The sequence below is a fragment of the Athene noctua genome, chromosome 3 (assembly GCF_965140245.1).
Source record: "Athene noctua chromosome 3, bAthNoc1.hap1.1, whole genome shotgun sequence".
NCBI classification, from domain to species: Eukaryota; Metazoa; Chordata; class Aves; order Strigiformes; family Strigidae; genus Athene; species Athene noctua.
In genome coordinates, this window is record NC_134039.1 from 83,605,295 (window position 1) to 83,622,135 (window position 16,841).

General features: G+C 38.2%; 1 protein-coding gene across 2 annotated transcripts in view; it reads right to left on the reverse strand.

Annotated features, from left to right (window-relative positions):
• The window catches only part of TAF3 (TATA-box binding protein associated factor 3), a 125,423-nt gene that overhangs the window by 102,808 nt on the left and 5,774 nt on the right, over window positions 1–16,841 (reverse strand). The window contains exon 2 of one of the 2 annotated variants that reach the window (XM_074903515.1): window positions 10,492–10,734. The exons of the other annotated variant lie outside the window; for it this stretch is intronic. Within the exon in view, the coding sequence (XP_074759616.1) occupies window positions 10,492–10,734 (243 nt within the window). The remainder of the gene's footprint in view (window positions 1–10,491; window positions 10,735–16,841) is intronic. 2 annotated transcript variants of the gene reach the window in all.

Consider the following 16,841-nt stretch of genomic DNA (forward strand, 5'->3'; position numbering starts at 1 on the left):
ACCCTTCACATGCTGCAGTTTGTAAGTGTAACTGAACTACATAGCAACACCGTAACAATAAAATTCCACCTTGATTTTTCAGCTCATCACAACCAATGTGATTTTCTATCACGTTTTTAAGGACTCTGGGAAAAAAAAGTTAAGGTATGATGATAAAAGAGGATAAATGGATGGCTAAATCTCACCAAAATCTAAATAGATTTTCACTTGTAGTTCTAAAGCTTATTAAAAAAAACCCCATCCCAACTCAAGTTTCTTGGACAAGGATACGTGATTTTAACTGTAGCTCTTATCTTTTTTTTTTAAAAAAAAAAAAAGAAAAATATATGTGCATGTTTTGATCACACTGAAAATATTTGTTTGCGGAATATTTTATACACACACCTCCTCAAAAAGGTAAATGAATTAAATAAACCTGGCTGATCTGAACATGTAGAGCCTGTATTACAGAAAATTAGAACTGTTGCACATAAGAATGGTAAAAATCCATCGATTCTCTTTAAAACAGCAAAAGAAACTATTTATCCCTGAGAGATTACAGATGAGCTACCACCTTCAGCGACATTGTGATTTAAAATATTCAGAACAGAAAGCAAGCCTCTTTAATGAATGTGTTAAAAGTTTCTCATGCAAACCCAAATGCATCCTTGTTTCATATTTAATTTGCAATAGGATACCCAGCAGCTGAGCTATGAGAGCTTTTCTGGCTGGTGACTGCCTGCCTGCTGAGACGGGCTCCACGCATAGGCAGCACACGATTGAAGACTAAATCCTCAGAGCTGCATCTCAGCTCCCTTTAAAGTTAATCTGAACACACTGGACTCAAAAGGAAATGAAAAGTGAGTTTCTCTCCCTTCCTATGGCACCAGGACTTCCTGTGTTTTAGTGATTGGTCAAGAACTATTATTTCCTCCATGCTATTCCCAATTGTGACTGTCAGACATAATTAGCGTTGTCCGCACACAAGCACAAACATTTGTTTAAATATGCCTGGAACCAAAGTCCCACATGCACAGAAACGTGGAGAAACTTGGACAATATTAAGATTCAAGTATGCTGTACCTGAATGAACATGCTGCTCTAAATATTTAGAAATGCAAAGTTCATTTGCTGAGATGAATATCCACAAAAATCTATGCAAGATAAGGGGTATTAAAATTATTCACTCTCCAATTCAGGATGGATTATTTGGCCAATCTGTTAAGCCGTACCTCTCAGACGCATAGAATCAGTACCATCCTCCTCCCCTCAGGGAAGAGAGCTCATAACGTTTGAAGAAAAGTATGCTTCATCCCAACTGTAAGAATACACATGAAACACAGAGTCTTCCTTTAACACAACTCTTTGGAATGGGAAAGCAGGAGACATCAACAGCGCAAATGCAGAGGGCAAACAAGTTCACCAAAGAAAATAAATTAAGCAGAACGCTGCAGATTGTAAAGTGGCCAGAATAAAGGTCATTTAAGTTGTTATCGAACTATTTTAAACACACACAGAGCGAGCTGAACTTCAATTTATCTCTCCATATAAAATACCACCTCTGGCAGCGTGGCGTCATCACTTATAACCATGGTTGAAACATTAATCTCAAACCAAGTCAGAGAAATTTGTGACTTACTGTGTTACCACCTGAAGACCCTATGTTTTACAGCCTTGGGCTAAATACAAGCCAGATCCAGCCCCGCTCAAGTTTGACATTGCTTCTCAAAAACACAGGTATGCTATGGTAGCTTTTGCTTAACCAATTCAAACAACACGCATTTATACACAACATGCAAACAGAATGACATTTAACCTAGTCGTGCAATACACAGCTGTTCAAAGAAACAAAATCCAAACTAAAGAAATATATGAAAACACAGACTTGTCAAGTCATCAGAAAGCCATTAATGTTTCTAATGAGGGCAATTACAAAAACGAAAGATTCCAAAAAACCACTCAGTTACAGATGAACTTTAATTATCCAAGCGTCTTGCTACATGAACCAGGGTCACGTCTCCAAACGCCCTCTAATTTGAACTCTCCCTGTTATCCATCCAACTTTACATTTCTCAGGCTCTCGCAGGATGAAGTGGAACTGCCTACATAGAAAAATGAGTTATCCCTTCCTAATGACTTACCTACTCACTAATATTCCCTTTAGTTGAGAGTTGGAGAAAACAGGAACCTGTACCAAAGGTGATGACTGGAAGAAGACATTGAAGTTAAGAAGTGTATGGTAAAGTTATAGTGCTTATCCGTGTGTGGCAAAAGACAAATAATCCAAATGAGCTTTCTTAGTCATAATTTTAAAAATTAGAAGGCAGAGTTCCTTGGTCTTAACCTGGACTCTACCACATACTTGTCTGCAGAAGCTTGTAATGAGTCGTTCACCTGATTAATGCAAGAGAGATAGGGGTCCCGTAATCGACTAGTGATCTTTGTCTAGACAATGGCTTGTTCTGATGCTAAGATGAAGGTTAGGCTCAGCTACACTTGAAAATGTGCGTGTAAACACTGTGCAATGTCTATTCCTGAATAGCTCCAAGCATGGATTTTTTTTTTTTTTTTTTTTTTATTCCCAAAGGAGGAAAGAAATGTTTCAGACACTTCAAAAGTTTTTAACTGAAAAAAGTTCAAGTAACTCTTCTCTGGACAGCAGCATTACTCAGAACAACTACCCGGAGTGCCAACTCCTGAACTCCAGGCATGGACCCTTCCCTGTGTCCATGTACATGCCACAGCTGTTAATCCGCAGCAGGAAGATGCTGGCATTGTGGAGAAACTTAAGTTCCACATGTCTCAAAATCAGATAAACATACAAGGTCTCAACCAACATGTTCTAATTCCATGTCCTTCCCAAACAAGTCTCTCAAATGCAGTACAAAATTAAGGCTTGCTTAGGTTATGAGCCATTTCTCAGAAAGCCTGGCACAAATTCCTGTGCGGGGGGGGGGAGGTAACAATCAAATTTGTGGTTTTGCTCCCAGTACCTAAAAGAATTTTTATTTGCCTTTTGAATGCCAGGAATTGTTAGTAATCACTAACATTTTCATTAAGCTTAAGCATCCTTGGTGGCAAAAGTCAAAGTGTAAAAAAAAAATAAAAGCATTTGATGAGAAGAAAAATAGGAGAGGCTCCTGCATGAGGCAAAAGCACTGAAAAATAATAAAGTTACAAGGTCAGCCCTTAAAACAGGCCAGTTGCACTTCTCTTTTATCCTGCTTTAAGCAGTGGCGAGACTTTCCATTTCCCACCCCTCCCCTAGAGTCACCAAAAGTACTCAGTGCAGTTAAGGGAAAGTCTGAAATGCTTGAGAACAGTAACACACAGCTATCGGAGGATAACCTAATTTGAAACTTATGCTTTCAAAGGCACAAAGGTGTCTGATGATCCAGATGAAATAAAATCCTCAAGTATAGTAGCAGTAGACAGTGCAGGAAGCAACACAGGCACTAAACAAAGTCATACATTGTCAGAAAATGGAAAAAACGGATCTGACATGACGAGTCGAGACAAGTGACAAAAGTTTTGCTGAAAAAGGATCAGTAGGAAATTAAAATCATGGCAGCATTTCTGTTTTAAATACACAAGACAATAGAATCCTTTTATCGTAAAGTCCCGTTTTCTCCTCCAGTTTTATTACAGCCAAAAACTGCAATTTGCATATCACAATACAGTGAAAGAATCCATGACTTTCATTCCAACTCCATGTAAATAATTCACTGCAAAAGGCTGGCGTTTATGAGTAAACTTCTGCATCGCGCAGTTTTTATTATGAATCCTTAAGAACCACTAACAACTTGTGAGTTATCTAAACAGGTCTGAAAAACAGAAAAATCTTTGTGGGAAGGTTTTAAAGGACGATATCCCCTTGAAGAAAAGTCGCGTTCATTTCATTTCATTTGCTACGTGCAGTGAATAAAACTAGACAGATGAAGAAATATGTTTTCACAACGCTGAATTTTTATAGTTAGTACTACTAACTCCTCATTATTACTTTTTTTAAAAAATGGAGTCAGCATCTTCATAAAATGTATTTTCTGATTTGCTTATTCAGGTACAGCCAGGTTCCAACCAATTTATTTGTTTTGAAGGATACAACATTTTAAAGACCCCAACAAACAAAAACATGAAACCCCATCATGAATTCTCTCCCCAAACCCTTTTAATCCATTTCCTTCCATTCCCCACTTCCAGCTGCCACTATGCTTCTTACAAAAAAAGCAAGAGGGTTGTTGGGGTTTTTTTTTCCCCAAAGACATGAACAATTGGGAAAAGTTAGGTACTAGTCTCCTACAGAATATAAAACATTGTATGCTTCTGTCTCCGTAGTCTACGGATCCCAGGTATGTGATTTAGTTTCTGTCACGGATAAAGTTTGACTATGGCACTTACTGCATCGGGGCTGCTTTTTTTTTTTTTTTTTTTTTCTTTTCCAAGTGCTGTAAATTAAATGAAACTCTTTGGTGAAAGTCTATTTAGCTTCACATTTTATGCTTTTTTTTTAAAAAAAAAAATCTTCCTCATTAAATCCTTTCTTGCAGTATTTCACTAGAAATTATGCTTTTGATTATGATACAACTTCTTAAGAAAAGGTAAAGATACAGTTGTCTTCCCAATTACAGCTTTATCAGCACGCCTTCTATAAAAGTTATTTTTCTGTCTAATGGCAAGATTTAAACCAGGCACATTTTCTGTACACTTTTTTTGTTCCTGTCTCATATATTTCCTTTTTCTTTGAAATCTGCCTCTCCTATTGGCTCTTTCCCAATGCCTTTCTTCTGTCTGCATCTCAAGCTTGGCTGCCTTTCTCATTTTGTCTGTTTCTCCTGTTGCTTCTTCCTTGCTAGGCTGCTGCATACGCGAAGACTCATTCGCACAAAAGCAATCAGCGTCTAACACTCAGCCTACTGCACGGACGGCTAAAGGATGCTTGCAAATACTCAGCAACCAGGCATGGTTAGCAGCCAGGAGCAGAGCGTTCAGTCTGGCAGGGGTTTAACTCTTCAAACTGGTTGACTACACAGTATCTGTTTGTTGATGGGTGGTGGTTTCCTAACCAAATATACCGGAAAAACTCTGCTGAAAAGATCGTTTCTGCTTTTAAATCGTCAGTGCAGCTGTTAGAACGAAGAAGAGTTAGTCTGTGGGGTTAAATTAGATCTGGGGAAAGGCAGAAAGGCTTAAAAACTACAACAGCGAGACCTGTGTTATCAAAATGGCAAAGCTGATATCCCAGTATCCTTTTTAACGCCCTCCACGCACTAATTTAGAAAGAGGTATTGCCTTTTTTTAACCCTTGAAGAAACCAAGAGATTGCAACGACGCTGGTCTGAGATCCAAGACTTGCTAGATTCAGTTCTGGATCACAGCCAAAGAAAGCACTGCTAGACTGAAGGGCTAGTGACAATTTTAAAATCTGATATATCTAGCCGCCGGAGCTAGACACCAATGCTTTATACCACCGTGATGCTTAATGCTTTATACAATTACAATTCTAGCACCAGTTGACCCTAGATATCAGATGCAAAAATCATGTTATTCTGATTAGCACCTTGCTTCACACACACCCCCCTTCTCATCAATTCAGATGTGATTTTTAGAAACTAACATTGCATGAAAAAAATAAAGATGTTCTGTGACGATGTATAATTTGACAGCTGGCTTTCCACGCTTCCAGGTGGCTGCAAGCATCACGTTTTGGTGAGTAAAAGGTCCCAACATCCCATCAACAGCAAAGAGGGGCAAAGGCAGGACTGTTAGAAAATCAACAATTTTATGCTTTGATCTGCCAGGGAAATAAAATGCTCTGACAGAAAAGGCTACGAATAAATCTGAATTTGTACACAGTGCCAAGAACTGATCCTGACTCAATGGATCAGAAATACAATGCCAGTGCTTGAACATACATTATCAGGAATGAAACACCACAAAACTTAATGCCCACTAAAAATGATGTTTGTTTCCAGATCAGCTTTAAAGGAAAGGAGCTGAACCTCTATGAAGTGGGAGTGAAGTGGTATGAAGCAGTAGGCAGAAAAAATGAAGAAAGACTTGAGGAGGAAGTTTGACTCCATAAAAACTACCCCTCTCCCCATAAAAAAATCTCTACTAGGAAGAGACTCTGATGTCTTCTCCCTCCTATTCTTCTGAAATACCCCAGCACAATTACAGTATAAGAGAGGAAGGATGATCTCATGCAAATATAACAGCCTATGAACAGTATAGCATACAAAAGCAATGTTTTCTTCAGTCTTCTGGTCAGAGAAACAGGGATAGACTACCTGTAACTTCAAAAAGTCAGAAAAAGAAAGCAATTGACATCAAGTGGTTATTTAAAAAAAAATTAAAATCATTCTTTAAAATGAGGTAATAATAAGAGGCAGCAAGTACAGGTAGAAATTCATTCCAAGAAGCTTAGAAATAAGGTTACCATGGCACATGTAGGACTCACACTTCACTTTGTTTTAATTATGGAGAATGATACATGTTCTTAAAGCATCAGGTCCCAGGGCTCTCAACACTACCACAAAATGTAATAGTGATTATTATTAGCTGTAGAAAAGTATCTGGGCTTTCTCAACTGGCCTAGTTTCAGCACAGTACTGTTTTGCTTCAAATGCAATCAACAAATTCTATGAAGTTGATGTATTATTGCAAAATGTATGTTCTTTTACATTAAAGCACAAGAAATAAAGCATGACCATCATGTTTTGCAACTAATTTATTTTTTTCTGCTTTTTTTTTTAATCTGTCTTACAAGTTTACCATGACATTTTAGTGACAACAGCACTAAAATAACTCCAAAAACAAAAAGGGGTCTAATTAAAAATAGGCAGAGAGTGAACATCATGATACATTGGCATAAAATTATCCCTTCAGTGTTCTTTGTAAAAATACTGCTAAAAACCCAACATTTGCCATGGCAATACTCAGCCAGATTGTTTTATAAAATATGTAATTTTATATGCAGATCCTCGCAGCGCAAGCATTTGGAATCTGCACCAGATCATTTCGTTAGTGCACACTGCCTGAAATGAGGCATGGCATTATTTAAGGCAAGAAAACATTTTCTGCTTTCTTGGAACAAAACTTGTACCACTGAACTGAACTTTCAGCTGACACAAATTACAGATCTTGAAAACCTATTTGCCTTCCTCCCTTTCCCCCACAACTTCAGAAATCATTCAGAGAGCTGTTTCAGCATTTCTTACTATTGAGTACATATGGTGGAAACGGCTTCTCTCAGGCTGGACAGGACTTTTTGCTCTTATCGAGTCTTTGGCAAGGATAACTAAGGCATCGCACAAGCTGCTGGGTAGACTGTATACTCTGAACACAGCAGCACCAGTTCTAGAGCAAGTGGAAATAAGAAGTTAGTTACACGCGCAGAACTGGAGGACTTTTGAGAAGGAGGTTAGCAACACCTACTGGTCATGGTGCATACTGAACACTGTTATTTTTTTTTTAAAAAATGAACAATAAAAAAAAAAGCTTTTTCTTACTAAAGCACCTAGCTAAAATTACTTGTGAAGTCAGTTTGTCACCAGAGACAGTACTTCTAACTAGATCAACTGATAAAATTAAAAGATACTACCTCTCCCAATAAACCTTGTTCTGCTCATACCCTTAAGACCGTAATGGCTATGTTATTGCTAAAATATATCAGCACTAGTAATTTCTGAATCATATCAGCAAATAAATATTCATAACATGAGCTGAGCTCTAGGCTTCAACATAAAATGGGACATAATAAGTCTTCCTGACAGTTCCTTTAAGTGACTGAAAGATTCACATTATATATCGTAACACACATGAAGCCTTCCTTCATTACTGCCTAATTATCTTTATTGCCCACTGAAAACAGCTCAAATGTAAGGAACTGCACAATCTTTGCAGCAGCATGGGGTTTTTTCCCTACTGAATAAAGATCTGCAAACTATTCAAACAGCTTCTGCAACCCTTCAGTATTTTTACGGTGCGTTCCTTTCATCTGCAGAAGTAAAAGTTTTTCTTCCGAATTGTACTTGGAGTAAAATACAACAAAAGATATGCAACAGAGCTTCTTGATTCACCCTGCCCCTTTCAAAAAAGCTCCAAACACAGGGCACGAAATTACAAATAGCATTTTCAGTAAACGTTTAATTAAAATGTCCTCAACTGTAAGTATTTTAAATCAACTGTAACAAACCTGCATTCAGCAGCTGTATTTAATGCTTGCTTTAAATTTCCATTAAAAAAATATTGTATTCATTTTTTGAAGTTGTGTCTATGGGTCCTCTGATACACTAGCCTTAGGCATTAGAAGTTTTCCTGGTTCTCATCCAACTTTGGAAATAATATCTTCTTGCTTCGGGTGTTAAAAGGATTCATACATTATTTATAAGGACTGCTAAAATCTAACTCCTGGATCTAACTTGCAAGAGAAAGAGTATAAAAAGTTACATACAAAAAAAGCACACAACTGTCCCCATTTCAATTTTTAGCCTCTCTCTGTCATGTATCGCCAGACTGAGTCTGTAATACTCTCATCTCTCACTCCCCATGTTCAGATACTTGTCTACAGCCGCTTTGAGCCTTGTTGAATTTGATCTTTCTTGCATATTTTTAAAGTATGATTTTCCAAGTATAAAAAAACCCAAACCAAACAACCCTACCCAAAATGCAAAACTGTTGGGTAACTTGTTACATTTCAAAGATGCTGGATTTCTCTGACAGAATGGTGTTTGTTCACCTCCTGAAAAATCTGGCTAAAGTGTTTCAAGAGAGTAGCCAGAACAGGGTAGCTAAAACCCCTGTTCACTCCTCAAAGTCTTTCTCCTCTATACTTTTCTCTTTCTAATGTTCTCCACATAGATGGTATTTACATTTTTTGTCTCTTCCTGGTTTAAGAGAGCTCATTGTTAGATTTTAAAAACAACCCTTTTAACAAACTTCATGAGGGGGAGATTTTAATACCTTCTTATCAATCCAATAAAATATTTCTGCAGTTTCACTGACACCCAGCAGTTTCACTTCCTGGGTTATATTAAGGCGAGAGACATTAAAATGCTATTGATCTGTAAAAGAACTAGGTATTCTATGCAATTAAAGCAAACAGAAAAGTCAGGTCTACAGAGCTTCAGAAATACTCACCAGCATGAGTAAGTTCTCACATTGCTACTGGAAATGGCATATTTGTTCTGAACACACTAAACCCATTGTACCTGATAGCCCTTTACACTTCAGATACCTGTTTCTGACCATAATTTCACTTAATCTAAATGGAACACTTTGTAACTGCAACTATCTAGCTGAATATGATCTATGAAAGACTGAACATACACTTACTACAGCTTACTAAACTGAAAAACTGCCCCATGAGACATTTTTACCAGCACAGCAATGGATTTCATTCACCCAAAAAGGTGATGTCATTTATGTTCCTCTTTACACTGGGAAGAATTTTGACACATATTTCCACATGCAGACTTTGAGACCTTAGTTCTTAAAAAAGAACAATACGCATAATAGAGCATGGTATCCATTCTGTCCTCATGGGAATCATAAATTAAATAAGTATCTTGTGAGGATTGTACTTGTTCGTTACACTCTTTCGTATAACAGAGTTCTTCTGTCTGGGATTTTTGTACCCGGTCCACAAGCTTACATATGTTTATTTCCCCACAAAGTATAGTCACGTGATGTTCACTATTCAAAGGTAAAATTAGACTAAGTTGTGTTTCTCAAAGGTTTATCTTATTAGCAATTGAGTCTCATGTAGCTGAAAAAGGGAAAAAAATACTTTGATTTTTCCACTGCCCCTGTTAAAATTCTCAGGCTTAATGCAGCTCGTAGCATCTGTATAGCTGGTTTCACTGGTACAGTGATCCTCAGCCCCTGCCTCTGTGGGACAAGGAAGGGAAGGAGAACAGTTGGAACAGCAATGATGAAATCCTAATCAACATTAGCAAAGAGAACTAAAAGCAAGCACCATGCCTCTAAATGACCCTTATTTCCTTATTTTAAATCTGAATTCATGTTAAATGGAAGAGGTTTTCTGTTGGTTTTGTTGTTGTTGTTGTTGTTTTGGTTTTATGTTGAATTTGTTCAAAGGAAAAAGAAACAGCTATCAGGAGCTGGGAACGCTGTGCCAGTGTCGCCAGCCTTCCTTCTACCTTTACCAAATTATGTAAGCTCTTGCAGTATAAATGAGGGAGGCTAACACATAAAAGGTAACGTAAAGCATTCATTTCTATTGTTATCTGAAAACTGAAAATTTACACGCAGTACAGAAATGTGTATTAACACAGCGTATTTTGACACCAGTTAATCTTGGAGGAGAGTAAAAGAGTGGAAAATACACTTGCCACAGCACTGCTACTTGTTTTGAAACCATGCTTGTGTAACACCCAGCGGGTCCTTCCTGAGCGACTGCTGTGGGGCAGCACAACCCCAACTGCTCCAGGGTGCAAACGAACACACAAACACACGGGGACCAAAAATTAAAGCAAAGGATTAATTTCGCACCTTCTTGAGAGGAGACAATAGGAGGCATATAATCAGGGATGTACTCCTTCCTTTCTTCCGCATCTTTACTTCCCGGCTGGGGAAACTGCAGGACATTGTTCTTGCTGACGGGAAATGAAGGGATTTGGTGTGCGAACGTGACAGGTTCAATATTGTGTATATAATCTTCTAGCTCATGCAGGTTAACCCCCATAAGCTTGAAGGCATCACCTACATCATCCAAAATTGGATCTGTGCGGCCATCTGTAATAAAAAAACACAAACAAACAACAAAAAACACAATATTTTTGCAAGAATCTGGTTTAAAAAAAAAAAAATGACCTGCAGATCTAGGCTTAGAGATTACAATCCGCCACGGCTCACCACCGGTAACGGAGATTACTGCCCCACAGTTCTGCCAGGTTTACTGTTCATCGGGCTGTACGTCTCAGGCTAAGAACACTCTCATTTAAAAGTGTTTTTATTTTGATCTGTATCACTCTGTTTCAATTCATACCATTAAAGACCTGCACCTCAAGAAGCACTTCAAGCAAAACCGAAGAGAGCAGAACAGGGCAGCTTTACCTGACAACAGTCAATTAACACCACGCGACACCACTTAAAATAGTCTTCAGTTTCATAAAATAAATTCATATGAACAAAACAAGCCCTCAATATGTAGAAAGTGCCCCTTTAACAGTATGTCACAGACCAAATATTATTTTTCAACCTAGAAAAGGAACAATTTAATTTTGTTGAAGCGACTGTAGTTTATGGGCAGCAAAAAAAAGAAGGTATCTCTTGTATCTCTTGATAACAAAAATATTTCACGTAGTATCTTTCCACCAGATGAAATCTATAGGTTTCATAATCTATGAGTCACTTTACCTACCGGTTAGATATACCTCCCAGATGAAACACAGGAATATTAAGTAATGGTCTGATGAGGAAAGAATATTTTATACCAAACTTCAGGGGCTGATTTCCTGGGGGGAATTTAAGTTTACCTCTACAGCAAAAATCTTATTTTCTTTATGAAAAGCATAGTGAAACCTTACTGGCCAAGCAGCCACTATCTTTATTTAATGACCTCCAAGAAAACAGTCCAAGAGAAGATGCAGTTTGTTCTATACATGTAATTTGGCTCAAAGATTTAAACTATACAGTGCTGAAGTCCTCCAAGTGCCTCGGTTTCCCTGATCTGACAGAGGGAAATCCCTCTGCAAGCCTCCCGAGGGAGAACTGGACACCTGGCTTTGGTAGCCAAAGCACCACTTTGAATCTCATCCTAACTCTTCATAGTAACAGTAACACGAAAAAAAATTGCCTTAAACTACAAACATGATTATTATTTTTTTTTTAAATTCAATAAAATTATACTGAATTATAAAACTTCTGTATAGTTGGCTTATGAAGATATTACATCCTTACATGATGATAAGCTGTGATTTACTTTAAAAAGTAATTATGGAAAACCAGCCCGTGCTCATTGAAGGAACACAATCGCTATTGTGAAGCCCCAGCTTTGGAGAACGGGGGGGATGCTCTTTTGTTTGTCCTTTAACCTAATCTCTTCTTGGTTTATCTTGAAGCCGAAGCAGTCGAGCAGGCTGGTTCTCACATCACTGGATGAATTCAAACCCCTAGCCAACTTATGCCTTCAGGTACATTTAGAAAATAAGAATTTTGTTCTAGAATTTCTCTTCTTAGTCTTGCGGTGAAGATAAGGGTAATACTCAGATTATGGTTTTGATTCTCAGCTCTGTAACACTGGCCTCTTGTGTGACTCTGGGCAAGTTGCTTGTGTTTTAATTCTCTCCACAGCTAAAAGGGAGATCAGACCAAGTTATAGCCTCTTTTGTCCGTCTGTATTTAGAACGTGCACTCCGCACAACAAGAACCATCTCGGATTTTGTGTTTGTATAATATCTAGTACAAGTTTCTCCTTCAGACTTTAGGGACAGAGAAACGTGGAGGCTTACATAAGCGTAATTAAAGGAGAATTTCACCACTCTGGAGTGGTTATGAGATCCCCTACAGTTCTTAGGCAGGCAGAAGAGCGTTTTATCCTTAAAAAATTAAGTTTAGATAATTGACACAGCTAAGAAATTTTGCACTGTCACTTTAATCGCTCTTCGGACTATGAAGATACCTTTGAACTTAATCATTTTCTAAGGTGTCAAGACTTAACAGGTAAAAGTTGAACAGGAAAACTTGGGGAAAACTTTTCAACAAGCCCCGAAGTGAAGCGTATTCATTCCCCCAACATTCCTGAATCACTGGCTATGCTGTTTGCAGGATGGGGGGGATCCATGGTGAGCCTCGCAGCACTCGCTCCCAGCTGGGCACTGCTGAGACCTGGAACGTGCACTGACAGGCACAGACACAGACCGTGCTTCTGTCCAGTTTCCCTTGAAAGAAAAATGAAGTGTGCAGGCAGGGAAATGCTGCAATAGGTTCTCCAGCTGGACAACCTGGCACAGGACAGCAAGATGCACCCCAATACTGGGGGGTGCTCAGTGTGCAGCCCCTGGCACCAGCACGGTCATGTACTCAGGGTGAAAGTTGAGTCCAGTTTATCACTGCAATAGGAAAAGGTCTTTTCCTAGATCTGCACGTGATCTTTTTAACCTCCAAAAAAGTGTACTGACGTGATTAGCAAGTGATAAATGCTAAAAAGGACTTCTTCCTACAAGTGCTTATTAACAACATGTGGCAGAGAAGCAACTACTAAGTGTAACTGAAGCATAGAAATACTTAGGCAACCATTTCAAAAAACAATTATGTGTGTTATAAAACAGGTTCAAAAGGTGATCAAAAAAACCTGAAGAAGAGTCAATTTTCCTGTATCTTTGACATTTGACTCCAAACAGTAAATGTCAAGTCATAAGATTGATTAAAAGCTAAATAAAAATGTTAAACGTGCAGCTGTCAGAGGGATGAAATGACTGTCTTTTCAAGACAGAGTGTCATCAGTGGTCTAAGCGTACAAAAAAAGTTTCAGGTCTGTATTCATATCCGTATTTAAATCAAAACAGCCATCAACTGCAAATATACACAGCACAAAAATGTCTTAAATCCGATTTCAGGTGATTCATCAAATGAAGGCTTTATACCTTTATTTGAACAGTTTAGCATTCCTCTTCTCTCTCTGGTTTAATAAAAATTCACTAAAATAGCAGAAGTCATACACATGAAAAGGAATGCTGACAAACACGTAACACACTCTCTCCTGGTCTTTCATTTAGACTTAAGGCTTTTTTCTGTAAGTAAATGATGCCAAAAAAAAAAGAGTTGAATTTGTGCATACCGAATTTGTCTCAATATTCTTCAGATATGTGTGCTATCCTCAGTTTAAAAATTCAGATGCTGAAGCTTCCCAGTGAAATAATTAATCCAATGTCACCCAAGTCAGTGCCAGATCACAAACAGCTTTGGAGCTTTTGGTTTCCAAGCCTCTTGCTGTGCCCTACACCATGACACTTCAAATACTATCTGTTGCCCAGGATTGGGAAGAGATGGAAGGAGATGGGAATAGTTCATCCAGCAAGTTACAGCTCTCCTCCTTACCCTGCGAACAGCGAGCTAAGAAAAATATCTTCCTCACAAGTTTTTAAGCTGTACCATCTCCCTGACTGGGAGCTGTGCTCCGAAACTGATACAGCTGTGGAAAACAGCAGAGCTAAATTAAGACCATTCAGTCTCAAAACAGAAACCTGTGGGAAAGACCCTGCAGTTATGTTACGCTCAGCTTCCCTATGCATGAGGACGAACACTCTGGGAGGAGGAATGTGCACACAGAAATGGATCCCGAAAAAACATACAGCACCGAAGCAACGGCGAAACAGAATCCACACAGAGCTGAATATTTGGGTGAAAAGTTATCCAGCCTTCAACCCTGCTGCTCAGTGCCACCTGCAGATAAACCTAGCTGTCCACAAGGAAAACCAAATCAAACGGAATGACGGCAGTGCGCTAACTCCCCTTCAAGCAATAAAAGCTCTCTTTCGTTTTGTGGGGAAAAGGAATTTTTAGAAGCTACTAAAGCCTAGTTATCTTTGTAAATGTCACAACAATTCCTCCAGCAAACAAGCTGACCAATGCTCACGTCATCCAAAGAAACTGCGTGGGGGTTTGGGAAAAACTATCTTTCCTAAAATGCAGTTTCAGGAATAGCTGATTTACTTTCGTCAAACTCACTCCCATCACCTCCTCCTTCCTGGCCCAAAGTTCATACGGATCAGTGAAAATTTAACAAGCAAGCAAGTACAGAAGAGCTTTTAGTTTCATGTCAGGTTTTTTAAAGGGAGCAACTACAGCTCTGTAATAATTATATTGAGAAAAATTAATGAGTCACTACCCATGCACCATGCACAGTCTATTATAAATAGCTCAGCACTCACCCTCATGTCTGCTATAAAAAGAGATGTAAAAAAAAATTTTATTTTAACCAGCAATTAGGTATAGCTTCTCAGTATTTTTATTACAGGCTCTATCACAGATCCCTTGTGCTCCAGCACATCATGCAACCCTGCCACGCATTCAGTACCCGTGGATTTACACTGAATAGTTACCCCAGGATAACTCTTTCAAACAGACATTGCTTCCATCCAGCACCCACGAAAACAGTCAGAGGCATACACAGTAGATTATTTAATAAGTATATATGCCTTATTTGAGTACACTTAAGTTGGGAAAAAGGATCCTATTAATGTAGTTAACAGGTAGGCAAAAACATCTTCTTGGTAGTGCTGCTCAGTCTGCCCCTTTTCCTGGTAACGTCATAAATGTCAAGCAAAACCCAAGTTGTCCTTTACTGGCAGCCAGCAAGAAGTTGATTAGTTTAAAAACATCAACATTTATGGTTATCAGGACATAAAGAGGTACCCTTCTTATAACAAATGTCATAGATACTTGTTACAACAGTCATTCGGCATCAGTATGGGGAATCAGCTCATTTAACTGATAATCAAAATCTAATACTTTGATAGAGATTATTGCTGCATACTGATAAGAGTGAAGTTAACTAAAAAAAAAAAAGAGAACAAAACAAAAAAAAAGTGTATGAGGTAAATCTGACATTTAATTAGAAAGAAATAAAAATTTGATTGATGCCAGGTCAATTCCTAATGAAAATGTCAGTCTGCTGTTTGCATTCTCCAAAGCAGAGATCTGCTGTAATAAAGTTAAGTTTTCCTTTACAGGAGATTGTGCAGTGACATTGGAGCAGGTTCTGAGCCAGTCCTATCCTGGAATTGTTTTTTTGTGAAATCTGTCATTTTTCCTTCCGGTTACAATGTTCTGCTCACCAGATCAGAACCTGCCTTTTTAATATAAACGCAGTGGCATTATTAATTTTAATATATTTAATATTATATCTACATTCAATATTAGTTTTATTTATATATAAAGAACTAGTTTTAGGTAGTCCTGCAAGGAGCAGTAAGTTGGACTTGATCCTTATAGGCCCCTTGTAACTTGAGATATTCTATGATTACATAAAAATAATCTTTAAAAAAGTAGTCATACAATATGAAACTAAAGAACAAATTCTGAACTCTATTTCCTCACCGTAAACAAATTTTGGCAGAAAAAAAACCAAAAAAAAACTCCACACCATATCCAAGCATATCCTCAACATTGAAAATTCAAGGAAAAAGTACTGAAAAACCCACTTCTAGATCCAACACACAAAGCTAATTATCTAGTTTATTACACTTGTAGTTTTAGCAGCAGATAATCTAGATTCGTGCTGCTGAAATACACCCAGGTGCCATTAGCGATTATAAAGTTAAGCGGCTTCTACCTGGTTGGTTTTTAAAGCAATGTAGTAGAAAAATCAGGCTTTTGGGGGCATAAACCATGACTTCTCATCCCTCCCATGAATTGCACCACCCACATAAACATACTGGAAACCGAACTCTCTTACTGGATGTGCTAAGTTAAGAGGTAAAACACGGTATATTCTGTGTATCTATATCCCACTGCCAAGCCGTGTTAGCTAAATTCATAGCAAATTAAGCTGATTGCTGTCTGTCTTCACTGGACAGTTTCCTCCATATAAAAAAACCCAACATATACAAGAAAATCCACAGCAGTTAACCCAAAGCACGAGCTGTGCTGCCACCTCTATCAAACCACATGAAACGTGAGTGCAAAAGAAAGCGGCACGTTAAGAGAGAACTTCTCCCTTTTTCACCTCTGCTTAAAACAACAACAATGTAGAACTCTGCGCTCAGAAACCACACGATGTCAATTTGTTTGGCAGCTCAATACCTTAGTTACATACTCCAACACTGTTTTTCAAATATTTTATTTAAATTTTAGGATAAAAACATGTGTGAAGTGTACAGCATATTGAATAGGTTTCC